Source organism: Pan paniscus, chromosome 6 (genome assembly GCF_029289425.2).
Source record: "Pan paniscus chromosome 6, NHGRI_mPanPan1-v2.0_pri, whole genome shotgun sequence".
Classification (NCBI taxonomy): Eukaryota; Metazoa; Chordata; class Mammalia; order Primates; family Hominidae; genus Pan; species Pan paniscus.
In genome coordinates, this window is record NC_073255.2 from 89,801,047 (window position 1) to 89,818,974 (window position 17,928).

General features: G+C 48.5%; 1 protein-coding gene across 2 annotated transcripts in view; it reads right to left on the reverse strand.

Moving 5' to 3' along the window:
* Positions 1 to 17,928, reverse strand: part of LOC117981049 (speedy protein E12) — a 105,782-nt gene that overhangs the window by 45,340 nt on the left and 42,514 nt on the right. The window contains exons 1-6 of one of the 2 annotated variants that reach the window (XM_055115137.2): positions 10,714 to 13,084; positions 9,519 to 9,737; positions 8,428 to 8,486; positions 7,114 to 7,199; positions 4,479 to 4,722; positions 4,297 to 4,356 (exon numbers count right to left, since the gene is read on the reverse strand). In XM_055115137.2, coding sequence (XP_054971112.1) covers positions 4,297 to 4,356; positions 4,479 to 4,722; positions 7,114 to 7,199; positions 8,428 to 8,486; positions 9,519 to 9,737; positions 10,714 to 10,843 — 798 coding nt within the window. In that variant the 5' untranslated portion in view covers positions 10,844 to 13,084. Of the gene's footprint in view, positions 1 to 4,296; positions 4,357 to 4,478; positions 4,723 to 7,113; positions 7,200 to 8,427; positions 8,487 to 9,518; positions 9,738 to 10,713; positions 13,085 to 17,928 lie in introns of those variants that run through there. The other variant, XM_063605847.1, reaches the window with a different exon arrangement.

Sequence of the window (17,928 nt, forward strand, 5' to 3'; positions counted from 1 at the left end):
TCCCAGCCGTCTGTGCTGAAGTCCCTGTGGGGAGGCTCCCGGCTGGTTTCCTGTAGGTAGACAGCTACACATCCTGCCCTTCATTGGCTTCTTTTCATGAAGCTCCTGCTGTCTACAAAACATGTCTCCCTTTTCTTCTTGAACCACATCTCTGTTATTGAAACTCTAGAAGTCAGCCAGGCACAGTGGCTATGCCTGTAATCCCAGCGCTTTGGGAGGCCAAGGTGGGCGGATCACCTGAGGTCAGGAGTTCAAGACCAGCCTGGCCAACATGGCGAAACCCTGTCTCTAATACAAATACTAAAATTAGCCAAGCATGGTGGCCACTGCACTCCAGCCTGGGTGACAGAGCAAGACTCTGTCTCAAATAAAGAAAGAGAAAGTATCATGCTTTTCAGAGTTCTGTGGGTTGTTATAGTGAATTATCAAACCTGAGGACGTGGTGGGAACCTCCAAATTTGTAGCCAGTTGGTGAGAAGTACATGCGGTCTGTGGATACCCAAGCTTGCAGCTGCATCTGAAGCGAGGGCAGCCTAGCGGGGGCTGGTGGCCTTAACCTGTGGCATTTGATGTAACATCAGGGAGTTGACATCAGAATTACATCACACAGGCCAGGTGCAGTGGCTCATGCTTATAATCCCAGCAATTAGAAAGGCAAGATAAGAAGATCGCTTGAGCTTGAGTCTGAGCCCGCAGTGAGCTATGACCGCACCACTGTACCCCAGTCTGGGTGACAGCACAAGACCCCGACACCAAAAATAAAAAAGAAAAATCACAAAGAATTGCATGGCAGAGTGCCTGTCTTTCACAGCTTGAACTGTTGCAGGAACTTTCTTTTTTTCTTTCTTTTTTTTTTTTTTTGTGATGGAGTCTCGCCCTTTCACCCAGGCTGGAGTGCAGTGGCACCATCTCGGCTCACTGCAGGCTCCGCCTCCTGGGTTCACACCATTCTCCTGCCTCAGCCTCCGGAGTAGCTGGGACTACAGGCGCCTGCCACCGCGCCCAGCTAATTTTTTGTATTTTTAGCAGAGATGGGGTTTCACCGTATTAGCCAGGGTGGTCTTGATCTCCTGACCTCATGATCCGCCCACCTCAGCCTCCCAAAGTGCTGGGATTACAGTCCTGAGCCACCGCGCCTGGACTTTTTTTTTTTTTTTTTTTTTTTTTTTGAGAGGGGTTCGGGAGACATATTCTCTGCTCGTGATTCTCCTGCCTGGTCTTGAACTCCTGCTGGGATCACAGGCGTGAGCCACCACGCCCAGCCACCTTTAGAGTTTTCTTACCACCTGGTTTTCCTCTCTCAGTATCTTTCTCTCATTTCCTGCTTTAAAACTCTAGCTTGGGGTCTGGGCACAGTAGCTCATGCCTATAATCCCAGCAGTTTGGGAGACTGAGGCGGGTGGATCACTTGAGGTCAGGAGTTTGAGACCAGCCTGGCCAACATGGTGAAACCTTGTCTCTACTATTTTTACAAAAGTTAGTCAGACGTACAGGCGGGTGCCTGTAGTCCCAGCTACTTGGGAGGCTGAGGCAGGAGAATTTGCTTGAACGCGGAGGTGAAAGTTGCAGGGAGCCGAGGTTGTGCCACTGCACTCCAGCCTGGGAGACAGAGTGAGACTGTCTCCAAAACAAACAAACAAACAAGCAAAAAAACCCTGTAGCTTGGGATCAGCCTTCTCTTCTGTTGTTTTTCTTTAAAAAATAAAAATTAAAAATAGGCTTCAAGTGATCCTCCCGCCATGACCTCCAAAACTGCTGGGATTGTAGGTGTGAGCACTGCACCCAGCCTTATGTTTTTTTCTACATAAAAAGCAGCACAGGATTATCTTCCAAAGCTAATAAATATGTTCAAATAACCACAACCCCATTAAGGAAAAATGTCACTTGACAGCAAATAATCAATCCAGACCACAATATGATCACACTCACTGTGAAGGTGAGAAAAGTTCATCTTTATTATGTTTCCCCAAGAGATGCACTGCACTGTTCTCTTGAAAACACACAGCTCGTGTCCTCCTTTAGAACACACATCCTCTTTAAAGTAACATACAAACATGCCAAAACAAGATAAAAAATTCCATCTGAATTCTCACATTTCAAACATACACTAAATATCAAATAAAAATTTATTTTTACAAGAATTTAGGGGAACTACCACATAGCTATTAATGTAATATATATGTTAACTAAGTATCATAGATAAAAACCATGCTCCCTTCAGCAGCACGTTTAATAATAGATACCAAGATTGAAAGGTAAAAGATTTAGGATGAAAAGAATCCTCTCTTAAAAAGGAAAACAAAATTATATGTATGTGTATACAACAGTTATAACACCCATCACACAGCTTTATAGAAACAGCATCTATTCAAAAATACCAGTATTTCCAAAATATTTAAAATAATATTTAAAGTAATATAATATTTAAATAAATATGTTTAATAAATATTTCAATAAATAAAATAATGTTTAAATAATTCTATACCCATGTTTTTCAAAATAAACCAATAAAATAGATAGTATATATTAGACGTGTTAGTATATATATCTGAGACATGTTAAAAATCACAACTGAATTCTCACAATTCAGTCACAAACCTAAACAGCAAATAAAAATTTCTATCACCAGAATTATGTTTTTTTCTGGTGGGGAACTACCAATAGCTATAAATAGAAGAGATTATTATGGAAGTATCATAGATAAAAAGAGTGCTCGCTTCAGGAGCACATATAATAATACAGAAAAAAATTTAAAGATAATAAAAGATTTAGGATAAAAAGAATTCTCACTTAAAAATGAAAAGAAAATTATCTTTATGTATATATAACAACTATAACTCTCATCAAAGAACTCTACAGGAACAGCATGTTTTCAAAAGTACAACAATTTCCAAACTATTTGAAATAAACCTATTAATAATTCAATGGCCAACATTTTCCAAACAAACCAATAAAATACAGAGTGTGCATGAAGCTATCTGTTACAGTCTGTGGCACTCATATTTCAGAAAGAATTCTGTGCCAATCTGAGCCCCTGCACTGTGCCTTCAAATGCTCCTGGACTGTGGCAAGCAAGTCCGTAAGAAACAGGACCTCCAGGTTCCGTCCCAGGGAGGTTGGCATTCAGCAATATAAAAAGGGAGGTGGTGCCGCAGGAAAGGGTGGAACTGGAAACACTCCTGGTTTCTTACTTTTCTCCAAGGACTCCTAGAAGTACCCCACCCCACCCCTGCTCCTTGGAGGACAACGTGATCACTGTATTCAGCTCTGTCAAGAATGGTCCAGGTTCTTCTAGATGATCTGCACAAATGGTTCCTCTCCTCCTTCCTGATGTCTGCCATTAGCACTGGAATAAAGTTCCTGCTGAAAATCCACATCTCCCCTGGGTCCGGTGTTCTGGAAGTGAGAGAGACAATGTCACACCTCAAGGAGGCAGCTCTCTAGACAGGAAGGTTATTCACGTCCCATGTCAAGTCTAGCTAGAGTTCAGAGCAATTGAGAAGTGCAGTTTTATCTCCTGCCTTTCATTCTATACCCTGCTTCTGAACCATCGTGTTCAACTGTGAAACTCACGCTTTGGTGACCCTGACTCCAAAACTTAATACGCCCAAGGTCAGCCCCAGTGCTCTGCTTCATAGCAAGGACTTTGGGTGGGTCTTCCCAGGGAGTAGGGCACCCTCAGAGAATGTGGCTTTGGACTTCATCACAGCTGGGGCCTTTTGTGTCACTTCAGATCTAAACTTGTAACCGTGCTAGATCTGTTTCTAATGTGACAACATCAGGAACCACGAGTCCAGAAGCCTAATCCATAATCCTCCCTCCTCATGACGAAGTCTCATGCTCTGTGCTCAACATGGTTAGCTGCACAAGATGTAAACCAAAGCTTCACTGAACCCTCGACCCAAATCGGTAACTCAAGTGCGTCAATCATAATGAACCTCCCCGAACTCAGTATTTATGATTATTTTTGAGGCAGGGTCTCACTCTGTCACCCGGGCTGGAGTGCAGTGGCAGGATCACGGCTCCCTGCAGCCCCGACCTCCCAGGCTCCAGCGATCCTCCTGCCTCAGCCTCCTGAGTAGTTGGGAGTAGAGATGCCTCCCACATCGCCTGGCTAATTTTTGTATTTTTGTGGAGAGGGGATATCTCGCCACGTTGCCCAGGCTTGAAGCCAGATCAAGCAATTGGGTTCCTTGGATTTCCGAAATAGACCCCAATATTCTGCCTTTACCCCGGAGGATGCAGATGTACCTTCTCTCAGGCCGATGACCTCAGGCCTCCACGGTCCCTGGAGCTCTAGGAAAGGTGGGCGCGATCTCGCGCCCACACCCAGTGCTCTGGGTCATAAGCCTGGATCTGGAAAAACAAACGTGCTTTGAGAAGACGGGGACTCCCCAGGATACCCCTCTCTCCCCTCGTCCAGCCTCCAGCCCACCCGATTCCTCCCCACATCCTCCACGTCCCCAGGCCCCACCCACCTCTTCCAACTCCTCCAGGGAAACCCAAGCCCTGCAGTGCATGTAACAGAAGAAGTGGAACCGATGCTTCCGGAACAAGGCTATCTGAGAGCAGTTCTTCCTGGCCCTCGGGTTCATGTAACGGCATAACTGGAACCAAAGCTCATGGAGCAAGGATATATGAGAGCGGGTCTCCTCGTACAGGAAGCAGATGATGTTTTGTTTGGGGGCCTCGTCGTCCTCCTCCATGTCATTGGCCAGATAGCTGAGGACAGAAATCAGGTTGCTGCTCAGGGGCACCACCAGGAGAGACCTCCGGCTGAGGTCAGCTTCCCAGAGAGGAAGGTAAGTCCCTAGCTCAGGACTGGCACCCACCCTGCAGAGAGCCACACCTTCCTCAGGAGGGCTCTGCTGGACAGAGACCTGATCAAGGGCGTCTCCCACTCCTTCAGGATGGAGACAAAAACCCAACTGGTGACCAAGAGTGGTGGCTTAGGCCTGGAATCCCAGCACACTGGGAGGCCGAAGCAGGAGGATCACTTGAGGCCAGGAGTTTGAGACAGGCCTGGGCACCATAGCAAGACCCTCGTCTCTATTAAAAATATAAAAAATACGCCAGACGCGGTGGCTCATGCCTGTAATCCCAGCGCTTTGGAAGGCTGAAGCAGGTGGATTGCTTGAGACCAGGAGTTTGAGACCAGCCTGGTCAACACAGAGAAACCCCATCTATACTAAAAATACAAAAATCAGCCTGGTGCGGTGGCACACCCATTAGTCCTAGCTACTCAAGAGGCTGAAGCATAAGAATTGTGTGAACCCAGGAGGCGGAGGTTGCAGTGAGCCAAGATTGGGCCCCTCCATTCCAGCCTGAGACACACAGCAACACTCTTGTCTTGATAAATAAATAAATAAATAAATAAATAAATAAATAAATAAATAAAAACTGTCCAGGTGTGGTGGCACAGCCCTGTAGTCGGAGCTAATCAAGAGGCTGAGGTTGGAGGATCGCTTGAGCCCAGGATATGGAGGCTGCGGTGAGCTATGATCTCACCACTGCACTCCAGCTTAGGGGACAGGGCAAGTCTGTCTCAAAAAAAAAAAAAAGCAATTGAATACATTGATATTTTGCCAGGACCCTGCCTTCTACAGGCATCTAGTCTAATGGCACTGGGAGTAATCAGAGGAGATGTCCTAATCCCAATGTCACATTATAATAGGATGTAACTGGAGAGCTACGGGCATGCAGAAGTTGGAAGATGAGGGAAGGCATCACAGAGGCTGTAGGGTGAACCGACTTCAAGGAATGGGTGCTTCCCTTCAGAACCACGTGTGTGGGACACCCAGACAGAAAACACAAATGCAAAGTCAAGTGGAGGGCATTTGGAAGGAGCAGTGAAGCCAAGCCAGGAAACACCAAGATGGCGAGCCAGTGTGGTTGTAGAGATTGTAGAGAGGGTGGAATTGGCACTGTGGACCCTGGCCTCGATAGAGAAAGACATCAGCTAAGGAAGTTGTTCAGGTAGGCGGTGAGGTTGTCGTGCTTTGGAAAGATGTTCAGGCTGCACTAGGAAGCCCCTTGGCTTGGGGAGAGACTCCAGGAAACCCCAGCAGGGAGCATTTGACAGTGGATTCGAGTGATGCAAGGGGGACCTGGACTGTGACCTCTGTCACGGGAACCCAGAGGAGGTTGATGGCTTTTGCGGTTGATGTGGGAAGGAGAGAGAGAGAAGAACCGGAAACGTCTGCTTGCTGGGGGAAGTGTCATGTCCGCTCCTCCGCTCCTTTTCTTCTCCCCTTAGGAGCGGTTCATGGTTCCTTTTGTTTTTTGTTCTTTTTTTTTTTTTTTTTTTTTTTTTTTGAGACGGAGTCTCATTCCGTCGCCCAGGCTGGAGTGCAGTGGTGCGATCTCGGCTCACTGCAAGCTCCGCCTCCCAGGTTCATGCCATTCTCCTCCCTCAGCCTCCCGAGTAGCTGGGACTACGGGAGCCCGCCACCACACCCGGCTAATTTTTGTATTTTTTTTTTTTAAGTGGAGACAGGGTTTCACCATGTTAGCCAGGATGGTCTCGCTCTCCTGACCTTGTGATCCGCCCACCTCGGCCTCCCAAACTGTTGAGATTACAGGCGTGAGCCACCGCACCTGGCCTGTTTTACTCTTTTATTTGTACACTGGCATTGGAGTTTGTTTTGTTTGCCTGTTTTTTTTGAAAAAAAGTCTCACTCTGTTGCCCAGGCTGGAGTGCAGTGGCTCAACCTTAGCTTACTGCAACCTCCACCTCCTGGGTTCAAGGGGTTCTCTTGCCTCAGCCTCCCAAGTAGCTTGGATAACAGGTGCACACCAACATGCCCGACTGATTTTTCTATTTTTAGTAGAGACGGGGTTTTGCCATGTTGGCCAGGCTGGTCTCAAACTCCTGATCTCAGGTGATCCGCTTGCCTCGGCCTCCCAAAGTGCTGGGATTACAGGCCTGAGCCACCACGCCCAGCCTGAGTTTCTTTTTAGAGACAACAGTCTAAGATACTATAATCCTGTCTTTTTTGTACACAGAATAAAGAGGACAAATAGGTGAAAGAATAAATGAAAGGCTGCAATCCCACTTCCCCCGCTGTCCCAGGGCATTGGATATTGATGGATAGGAGGCAGCAAACCACTCACAGAGCCAGGAAGAAATGAATGCGTTGGTATTGCCAGGAGGGGAGGCCGGCCCGGCTGAAATACGCTATGACCATAGCCAGGAGATACTGATGGAGAGAAAGGAACACAGAGAGGGAGAGGTCACATCTTGGGAGAGGAAGATTGTGGAGATAGTGGAATGGGGGTCTGGGGAGGGGTTGCCCATCAGAGAAGGGACCTCAGCATTGGGGTGACTGTGCTCATGTGGAAATTGCGGGGTGGAGGGGTATTCGAAGGTCGGATGCAAATCCGAGAAGCCGGAGGAAGGGTTTTCGGTGATGCTCCCAGGATGGTGGGCTCTGATGGGATCTTGGGAGGGGGTGTGTCTAGGTCGGCTGGTGTCAGGAGGGTCTTTTGTGTGCCAGGCAGAGAACTGTCCCAAGGAGCTGAGAGTAGAGGGCCCAGGAGCTTCAGGACTGCAGCCAGACTGTGGCCCAGGGCTCAGATCCCAAAGGACCCATAGGAGAGGCAGGGGCCACTCATTCACTCTGCAAGAGACCAGCAGAGTCCTGAGAGAGATGCTGACAAATCATAAAAAGACAAAGAATAGCCGGGAGTGGCAGCTCAAGCCTGTGATCCCAGTACTTTTTGAGAGGTGGAGACAGGAGTATCACATGAGCCCAACAGTTGGAGAACAACCTGGGCAACACAGCGAGACCCTGTTTCTACGAAGATTTCAAAAATTCATCGAGCATGGTGGCATGTGCCTAGTCCCAGCTCCTCAGGAGTCTAAGGAAAGAGGATTGCTTGAGCCCAGGAGTTAGAGTGAGCTATGATCATGCCACTGTACTCCATCCTGGGGAGCAGAGCTGGACTCTGTCTCAGAAAAAAAAATGTGTGGGTGCCAAGACTCAAGACCATGGGAGCTGGTCAGACACAGTGCTGATGTCTGTAATCTCAGCACTTTGGGAGGCCAAGGCGGGTGGATCACCTGAGGTCAGGTGTTCGGCACCAATCTGGCCAACAGGGCAAAACCCCGTCTCTACTAAAAACACAAAAATTAGCCAGGCGTGGTGGTTCACGTTTGTAATCCCAGCTGCTTGGAGGCTGAGGCACGAGAATCGCTTGAACCCAGGAGGCATCAGCTGCAGTGAGTCAAGACCGAGACACTGCCCTCCAGCCTGGGCAACAGAGCAAGACTGTGTCTCACAAAACAAAAACAAAAACAAAAACAAAAAGAAACTGTAGGAGCATCTGGTGGGAGGTGGTGGAGGGAGAACTGTGGGTTTGGAAGCTGCGCCCTCCCCCTGGCCGTGCGTTAGAACAGGAACACAGTTACATAGAGAACAACCTTACCTTGTCCGACACCCTCAGATCTTTGTCCCAGGCCAGGAATCTTTTAATGACAGGATCCTCTGTGATTAGAGAGCAGATATCAGCGTGAGAAGCAGGACAGGGTTTCCGTGGGAGCAGCAGGGCAGTGAGGAGAAGTGTGCCTCCCGGGGGAGAGTCTCAGGATTGTGGCCGCGGGTGAGGTGGATGGGAGAGGGGAGAATGACTTTCACTGGGCAAGGGAGAGAGGCTCCTGCTCTGAGACTCCCCTGAGAAGAGGCCGAAGGAGGCCCTGGGTGTGAGAATCTACAGGATGTAGAGCTGGGAATCAGCCAGGACCCCCTCCAGCAGACACGGAGGGACCACTGCAGAGTCATAAAGGAATTCCCATCATTTCCTCATGAGGCAGTCACACATCAGGGTGTGACCATGGCCTTGGTATCCCTCACTATGGATGGAAACACTTAGGTTTAGAAAAGTCGGTAAGAAACATTAAGTTTCAGAGGGCACAGCTGAAACCACTTTTTTGATTTTTGATTTTGTTTTTCTTTATTTGATTTTTATTTTTATTTATTTATTAATTTATTTTGAGACAGAGTCTTGCTCTGTGGGCCAGGCTGGAATGCATTGGCCTGATCTTGGCTCACTGCAACCTCTGCCTCCTGGGTTTAAGCAATTCTCCTGTCTCAGCCTCCCGAGTAGCTGGAACTACAGGGATGAGCTACTGTGCCCAGCCTTGGTTTTTCTTTTGACGCAGACTTTTGCTCTGTCACCCAGGCCGGAGTGCAGTGGTGCAGTCATAGCTCACTGCAGCCTCAAAGTCCTGAGTTCAAGCAATCCTCTTGCCTCAGCCTCCCAACGTGCTGGGATCTCAGGCGGGAGCCACAGCGCCTGGCCCAAAACCAAGCTTTCTTATCCCAAGCACCGACCTTTATCAAGTCTACCTAATCCTCTGTTGTCTCCTAAGTGTCCCTCATGAGTGATCACTTCAGAGTCCTCCCGCATGGAGAGCTCACCCACTGGGGCATATTTTTCCCATTGGAAAAGTGTGGTTATTGGAAGTTTCCTCTTTAGAAAGAACAGGATTGGAGGTGCTCTCTGGGGTGTCCTCCTACCAAGCAGCCTGTTGAAGGCCTCGTAGTACTCAGGGAGCACGAGCGACACTCGCCGTCGCTTCGCCTTCATCTTGAGGCCACACAGCGTCTCCGCCACCCAGGTCTCCTCAGGCTCAGGGGCGAGCTCCTGCTCTGGCTCATCGTCAGATTCATCCAAACACTCCCTCTTCCTTTTCCAGCCAAGGGACTTACGTGGGGGGCTGGGATCTACCCCAGGGGCTGAGTAAAGAAACCAGGCCACCGTGTAATGCTTCTGCAACTGATCACGTTAGACCCCGACCCCAAACCCCAAACCACTCTCCATCCTCCCCAGCCTCGCAGACTGCTGGCTTCTCCAAGCCACCTTTCTGACTTTCTCCTCTGCTCAACCCCATGTGCCACTCCTTCCCCTCCCCATTCTTCCCTCTCTCTGTCCTCAGAACACTGCCTCATATCCTTCCCTGGTCCCTGGCTCTCTGAGTCCCTCTTTTTTTTTTTTTTTGTTTCGAGACAGAATCTTGCTTTGTCACCCAGGCTGGAGTGTAGTGGTGCAATCTCAGCTCACTGCAACATCCATCTCCCGGATTCCAGTTATTCTCCTGCCTCAGCCTCTCAGGTAGCTGGGATTACAGGTGCCTGCCATAATGCCCAGCTCAATTTTGTACTTTTAGTAGAGACAGGGTTTCACCATGTTGGCCAGGCTGGTCTCAAACTCCTGGCCTCAAGTGATCCGCCTGCCTTGGCTTCCCAAAGTGCTGGGATTACAAGTGTGAGCCACTGCACCCAGCCTGAATTTCTCCATTCTTCCCACACACCCTCCCCAGGTTCTCCTTCCTGACCTCTGACCTTTCTTTTTTTCTTCCTCTTTATTTTTTTTGAGACAGCATCTCACTCTGTCACCGAGACTGGAGTGCAGTAGCACGATCTCGACTCACTGCAACCTCTTCCTCCCAGGCTCAAGTGATTCTCCTGTCTCAGCCTCCCAAGTAGCTGGGATTATAGGCACACACCACTACCGCCTGGCTAATTTTTGTACTTTTAGTAGAGATGGGGTTTCACCATGTTGGCCAGGCTGGTCTTGAACTCCTGACCTCAGGTGATCTGCCCGCCTCAGCCTCCCAAAGTGTTGGGGTTACAGGGGTGAGCCACCACGCCTGGCCCCCTTCCTTCGTCTTAGTCAATCGTATGCCACCTCTTCTTCCTCCAGTTCCCTCACCTGATGGTCCCGACACTTCATCATCCACCACCTCCTGGAGGGGGTACCCTGAGGTGCTCCGCTGGGGGCTCTGCTCTTCCTGGGGCTGCGGTTGATGGCTCATCATGATCTTTCCCAAAATCTGTCCCATCTCACCGAACCTAGTCTCTGTTCTGTCCTTGGTCTTCTTCTGGACACTGCTGGGATCCAGAAGAGTGTGTTATCAATTCTCGAGGCTGGGAGAAGTCAGGAGTGGAGAACAGCTCTGAGAAGTTACTGTTGTCCAACTGAACTGCCAGGTGCCGACAGAGTCCGGTCCCTCCAATCAGGAAGGTCGGAATCTCTGATGTCATCGTTCATGCCAACCTGGCAACTAGTTTGAACAAAAACACATGTAACTGCCAGGCTGATCTCTTGTCCTGGAGATCCTGGGTGAATGGTATCTCCTGCCACTGTCCCAACCTCAGACCACTGTCCAAAAGCATCTTCAGGGTCTCCGCATCCCTCTGTTCCCTGTCCCAGCAGAGGCTGTGTCCTCTCCGCTCAAAGCTTGAAGCGTATTGGGGTCTCCTCTTCTCTGTACATGCCCGTTTCAGAGTCCGGTCTGGTGGGAGAGGGATCAGGATGGGAAAGAAAAGTAGGGTAAGCAGAAACGATGAAACCTTACAAGAGTGAGATTATCATGTACAAGAGATCCCAGGAACATTGACTTGATGAAAAAGTCACATCAGAGCACTCAATTTGGCAGAGCTTTTCTGCCGAATGTCTACTGACATTCACTGTCCGAGATTCTGTACTGGGGGTACACGCGTCCTCTGCCCTAAGGCATCTTTGAGTCCAAGAGATATTTTGAGGACTGGAAATCATAGGAAACTGCCCATGAGTTCACACATATTTCCAATGGTGTCCCCAATTTCAGGGAGTCCACGGATCACCTAAAGCCAGCCCCTCCAGTTTGGCTAAGAAACTCTATATATCAAGTTTTGTATCATATGTATTGCTCTTAACTCAGAAAATTCCACCATTTTTGGCAGTGGTTTATTTATTTATACCATTGAAGGAAATGGTTTATTTATGAATCTATATTATGGATATTCTATAAGATACTGGGTGTACAAAAAGACTAAGTCGAAAAATCTCAGCTGTGCACAGTGGCTCATGCTTGTAATCCCATCTCTTTGGGTGGCCAAGGGAGGAAGACTGCCTGAGGCCAGCAGTTCGAGACCAGTATAGGCAACATAGCAAGAGCCCATCTCTAAAACAAAACAAAACAAAACAAAATTAGCCAGGTGTCGTGGCTGGCACCTGTGTTCCAACAACTTGAGAGACTGAGGTGGCAGGAGGATTGCTTGAGCCTAGGAGTTAGGGGCTGCGGTGAGCTGTGATCGTGACACCGCACTCCAGCCTGGGCAACACAGCAAGACCTTGTGTCAAAAAAATTCTTTTAATTAAATATAAAAGAGTTTCATGACATTCAGAGACCATCCAAAGAACCTGTGGGTTCCGGCCAGGCACAGTGGCTCACACCTGTAATCCCAGCGCTTTGGGAGGCCATAGCAGGTGGATCGCTTGAGGTCAGGAGTTTAAGAGCAGCCTGGCCAACATGGTGAAACCCCATCTCTTCTAAAAATACAAAAAATTAGTCAGGCATGGTGGTGGGTGCCTGTAATCCCAGCCACTCAGGAGGCGGGGGCAGCAGAATGGCTTAAACTTGGGAGGCGGAGGTTGCAGTGAGCCAAGGTCGCACCATTGCACTCCAGCCTGGGCAACAAGAGCAAAACTACATCTCAAAAAAAAAAAAAAAAAAGAGAACCTGTGGATGAGTTCCCACATGGCTTCCTAACGGGCTGCGGCTCTCCTAGGAGTCTCTCGCTCATGGGAAAGGCACAAACTGAATGCGGAAGGAAATCCCATTGCTGTGGAAGTCCCATTGTTAGGAAGCTCTGCTTTTCTGGAGTTCAAATTTGCATTCATGACGCTTTAAACCGTCAGAGCTGGGTGTGTCCTCCTACAACAAATCACTTTACTCTCTCTCTCTCCTAGTTAACAGGCTTTCAAATATTAGAACATCCATGTTCTGACCTCATTAAAATTGCTCTTTTGTGGAATGAAAAGCTCTGATTTAACCCGTCTTTAAGCCTGGTATGCATATTCCTCTCTGTTCCGGCCACCTTGTCTAGACACACTACACTGAGGCAGTGCCCATCTTAGATGATGTTGATACATTGTCAAAAAATGGGCAAACCAGGTGCGGTGGCTCACACTTGTAATCCCAGCACTTTTGGAAGCCGATGCCGACAGATAACCAGAGGTGAGGAGGTTGAGATCAGCCTGGCCAACATGGTGAAACCTGTCTGTTTTTCTGTAAAAATACAGAAACAATGAGCTGGGCATGGGAGTGCACTTCTGTAATCCCAGCTACTTGTGGGGCTGAGGCAGGAGAATCACTTGAACCGGGAAGGTGGAGGTTCCAGTGAGCCGAGATCACGACACTACACTCCAGCCTGGGCGACAGAGTGAGACTCCGACTCAAAAAAAAAAAAAGTGCCAGACAGCCCAGGTTTGGTCTGATATGTTCAGAAAAAAGCAAAACAGTCACCTCTCACCTTTTCTTTTCCTGCAATGATGCCATTTAATACAACAATGGCTGTAGGTATGCTGCAGAAATATCATTCAAGTGAAACAGAAGGGCTTTCCTGGCTGGACACAGCGGTCACTCCTGCAATCCCAACACTTTGGTTGGCTAAGGTGGGAGGATTTCTTGCGGCCAGGAGTTCGAGGCTGCAGTGAGCTGTGATCCACCACTGCATTCCAGGCTGGGCATCAGAGTGAGGCCTCTCTCTAAAAAAACCCTTCACTCCCCAAAAAAAGGGATTTTCAAATACCAGCCTTTCAGCATGAGGATCACATGGAGGAACATTAAGACACAGATGCTGGGACCCAGCCCTATTGATTGTAATTAAAAAACTGAGGTGAGGCCTGATTTAGCTCCGTCATTGGAATCCATTCAGATTTGAAATTCTCTGAGTTGGACAGTGCAAGAGAGATCCTAAAGAAAACAAAGTCACTGTGGACTGAAATGAGCTGACAAGGTTTTCTGAGCGTGGTGAAATATGATCTGGGCCTCGCTTGGGAGGGCTGTGGCCAGGCCTTGAGTCCGTGGCTCAGTGGGGCCTTCTGAAACAGCCTCCAAGCCGCGCCCCCCCTCCTTCATTTGCTAGTGGATGACCCCCTCCAGCAGCTTTGGTGCTGATGGGAATAAGTCGACCTGCAGCGGAAGTTCAGCCCAAGTCTCAGCCCAGCAGCTTCTCCACACCTGTCCGGGGTCTGGTCATGCTGCCGTCTCTGCGGTTCTCTGCGGAGTCGTGGTTTCTGTACCTTGAAGAGAACTTCCCCTCTGGGACCCAGAAACCCAGTGAATCCTCAGGAAAAAAGGGAATGAAATTACTGAAGACAACTCTGTGGCGGGGAGATGGAAAAGAGGCTCTCTCTTTTTTTTTTTCCTAATATTTTGAGACAGAGTTTCGCTTTTGTCACCCAGGCTGCAGTGCAGTGGCTCCATCTCGGCTCACTGCAACCTCTGCCTCCCAGGTTCAAGCGATTCTCCTGCCTCAGCCTCCCGAGTAGCTGAGATTACAGGCACCCACCACCACTCCCGCCTAATTTTTGTATTTTTTTAGTAGGGACAGGGTTTCGTCATGTTTGCCAGGCTGGTCTTGAACACCTGACTTCAAATGATCCACCCGCCTCTGCCTCTCAAAGTGCTAGGAATACAGGCATAAGACACTGCACCCGGCCTGTTTTTGTTTTTTAGAGACAAGGTCTCTGTTGCCTTGGCTGGGGTGCAGTGGTACAATCAGCTCTCTGTTGCCTCCTGGGCTCAAGCAGTCCTCTTCTCTCAGCCTCCCAAGTAGCTGAGACTACAGGTGCATGCCTGTAGTAGATATAGCATCTTGCTCTGTTGCCCAGACTGGTCTTGAACTCTTGGTCACAAGCGATCCTCTTGCCTTGGCCTCTCAAAGTGCTGGAATTACACGCGTGAGCCATTGAGCCCAACCAGATAAGATGATCTTTAAGGGCCCTTCCCATGGTACCATATCCAAGTCAGCGAGACTGTGGCTATAGCAAGTTTAACATAACCAGATACGCTAGTATTATGGGCTGCATGGTGTGCCCCCCACCCCTAATTCGTGTATTGAAGCCATGACCCTCCAGACCTTAGAGGTGACCTTATTGGAACCAGAGTCTTTACAGAGGTGATCAAGTTAAAATGAGGTCACTAGAGGCCAGGCACGGTGGCTCACACCTGTAATCCCAGCACTTTGGGAGGCCGAGGCAGGCAGATAATGAGCCCAAGAGACCGAGACCATGATGTCCAACATGGTGAAACCCTGTCTCTACTAAAAATACAAAAATTAGCCAGGCGTGGTGGTGTGGGCCTGTAGTCCCAGCTACTCAGGAGGCTGAGGCAAGAGAATCACTTGAACCCGGAAGGCAGAGATTGCAGTCAGCCAAGATCATGCCACTACACTCCAGCCTGGGTGACAGAGTGAGACTCTATCTCAAAAAAATAAAAATTAAAAAACTAAAAACCTACAGCACCGCCTTTTACATAATGCAATGGTTTGGTAAGCACATGCACCCCAGGGAGGTAGTGGCAGATTCAGTCAACCTTCCCAGCAGCGTGGAGACGCAGTCAGGCATAGCAGGTGTTGATGTGGTTTGAACCCACAGCTTGGCTCAAATCCACACTCCCCTACTTAGTACCGAGTGAAGCCACTTACCCTCTAAGTGCCTTACTTTTCTTTTCTTTTCTTTTCTTTTTTCTTTTTTCGAGATAGAGTCTCGCTCTGTCACCCAGGCTGGAGTGCAGTGGCATGATCTTGGCTCACTGCAAACTTCGCCTTCCAGGTTCAAGCAATTCTCCTGCCTCAGCCTCCCAAGTAGCTGGGATTACAGGTGCCCACCACCATGCCGGGCTAATTTTTGTATTTTTGATAGAGATGGGGTTTCACCATAGTGCCCAGGCTGGTCTCGAACTCCTGACCTCAAGTGATCTGTCTGCCTCGGCCTCCCAAAGTACTAGGATTAGAGGCATGAGCCACCACACCTGGCCACTTTTCTTATCTATATTTGTTATGTGGATGACTTGTGTTAACGCAAATAAGATGCTGCTCGTCATCTTTAAAGAAAATAGGTGGCAACCTGTTATAGCAAGTCCTGTTTTTATTTGTACTTATGAGGCTTTAATTAAACGCTAAGAATTAAAATGCACATAATATTAGACTTTACCTCACAAACTGGCTTCAATTATTCGATGAGACTTATATGTATTACTTAAATGAGGTTAAATTTAACCTTTAAAAAATGATTTATTGTGGCTGGGCACAGTGGCTCACACCTGTAATCCCAGCACTTTGGGAGGCCAAGGCAGACGGATCACTTGAGGCCAGGAGTTGAAGACCAGCCTGACCAACACGGCAAAACCCCATCTCCGCTAAAAATACAAAAATTAGCCAGGCATGGTGGTGCACACCTGTAATCCTAGCTACTCAGGAGCCTGAGACACAAGAATCGCTTGAACCCGGGAGGCAGAGGTTGCAAGGAGGTGAGATCACACCACTGCACTCCAGCCTGGGCAATAGAGTGAGGCTCTGCCTTAAAACAAAGAAAAATGATTTGGGGGGATGATGGGGTGTCACTATGTTGACCAGGCTTGTCTCAAACTCCTTGCCTCAAGCAATCCACCCACCTCAGCCTCCCAAGTAGCTGGAATTACAGGCACATGCCACCACGCCTGGCTAATGTGTGTGTGTGTGTGTGTGTGTGTGTGTGTGTGTGTGTGTGTGTGTGTGTGTAGAAACAAGGTCTTACTGTGTTGTTTAAGCTGCTCTCAAACTCCTGGGCTCAAGTGATCCTCCCACCTCGGCCTCCCAAAGCATTGGAATTACAGGTGTGAGCCACCTCACTGAGCCCTCCACCTTTCAGCTGAACACAGAAAAGTACAATCTTTTAACCCAAAGCGTTCCTCACACTTAGGGTCAGGAAGAGCCCTTCATGCCCTGGAGGCAATTACTAACCCTCTGCTAAACACTCTGACTCTGGGTGTGAGAAACACACCTACTGTGCCCCACATATTTTTCCAAATACAACTTAATTTAGCCTTCACGACAACCCTGGAGTGAAGGATCATTAACTTTATTTCATAGATGTGGAAACTGAGACTCAGAGGCAGGAAATGACCTCCTTCTGGAGGCTGCAAATTCTTTGATGCTCCTTTGATCAACAGGTGGGAGCTGGCCAGAGGTGGTGGCTCACACGTATAATCCCAGCACTTTGGGAGGCCAAGGTGGGAGGATTGACTGAGGCCAGGAGTTTGAAACTAGCCTGGGCAACATAGCAAGACCTCATCTCTACAAAAAATACACAAATTAGCAGGGTGTGGTGGTGCACACCTGTAGTCGCAGCCACTCGGGAGGCTGAAGTGGTAGCATTGCTTGAGCCCAGGAGGTTGAGGCTGGAGTGAGCCATGATCAAGCCACTGCTCTCCAGCCGAGGAGATGGAGATAGACCCTGTCTCAAACAACAACAAAAAAATAGGTGAGGGTCAGCCAGGCATGGTGGCTCACGCCTGTAATCCTAGAACTTTGGGAGGCCAAGGTGGGAGGATTGCTTGAGACCAGGACTTCAAGACCAGCCTGGGCAGCCTAGCAAGATCCCATATATCCAGGCCTCATGTAATCCGCCCACCTTGACCTTTCACTTAGCATAACATCCCCAAGTTCAATCATAGTGTTACAAGTGACAGGATCTCCTTATTTTTAAGGCTGAATTAAATACTCCATTGTATGTATATATCACATTTTCTTTATCCATTCATGTGCGGATGGACATTTTTTTCTTGCTCCTTTAAAATAAGTTCACTATCTATTAGCCTGGGCAACGTAGCAAGACCCCATGTCCACAAACAATAAAAACGATTAGCTGGGTGTGGTGGTCTGTGCCCCGTAGTCCCAGCTACTCAGGAGGCTGAGGCAGGGGAGCACTTGAACCTGGAAGGTGGAGGCCGCAGTGAGCCATGATCACACCACTGCACTCCAGCCTGGGTGGCAGTGGTGTCTTCAAGAAAGAAATAATGAAATAAAATAATTTCATCATTTATCTCACCTAAATATGTATTCTTGAATACTATTGTTTTGCCTGGTCTTTTTTTTTTTTTTTTTTTTTTTTTCTTTT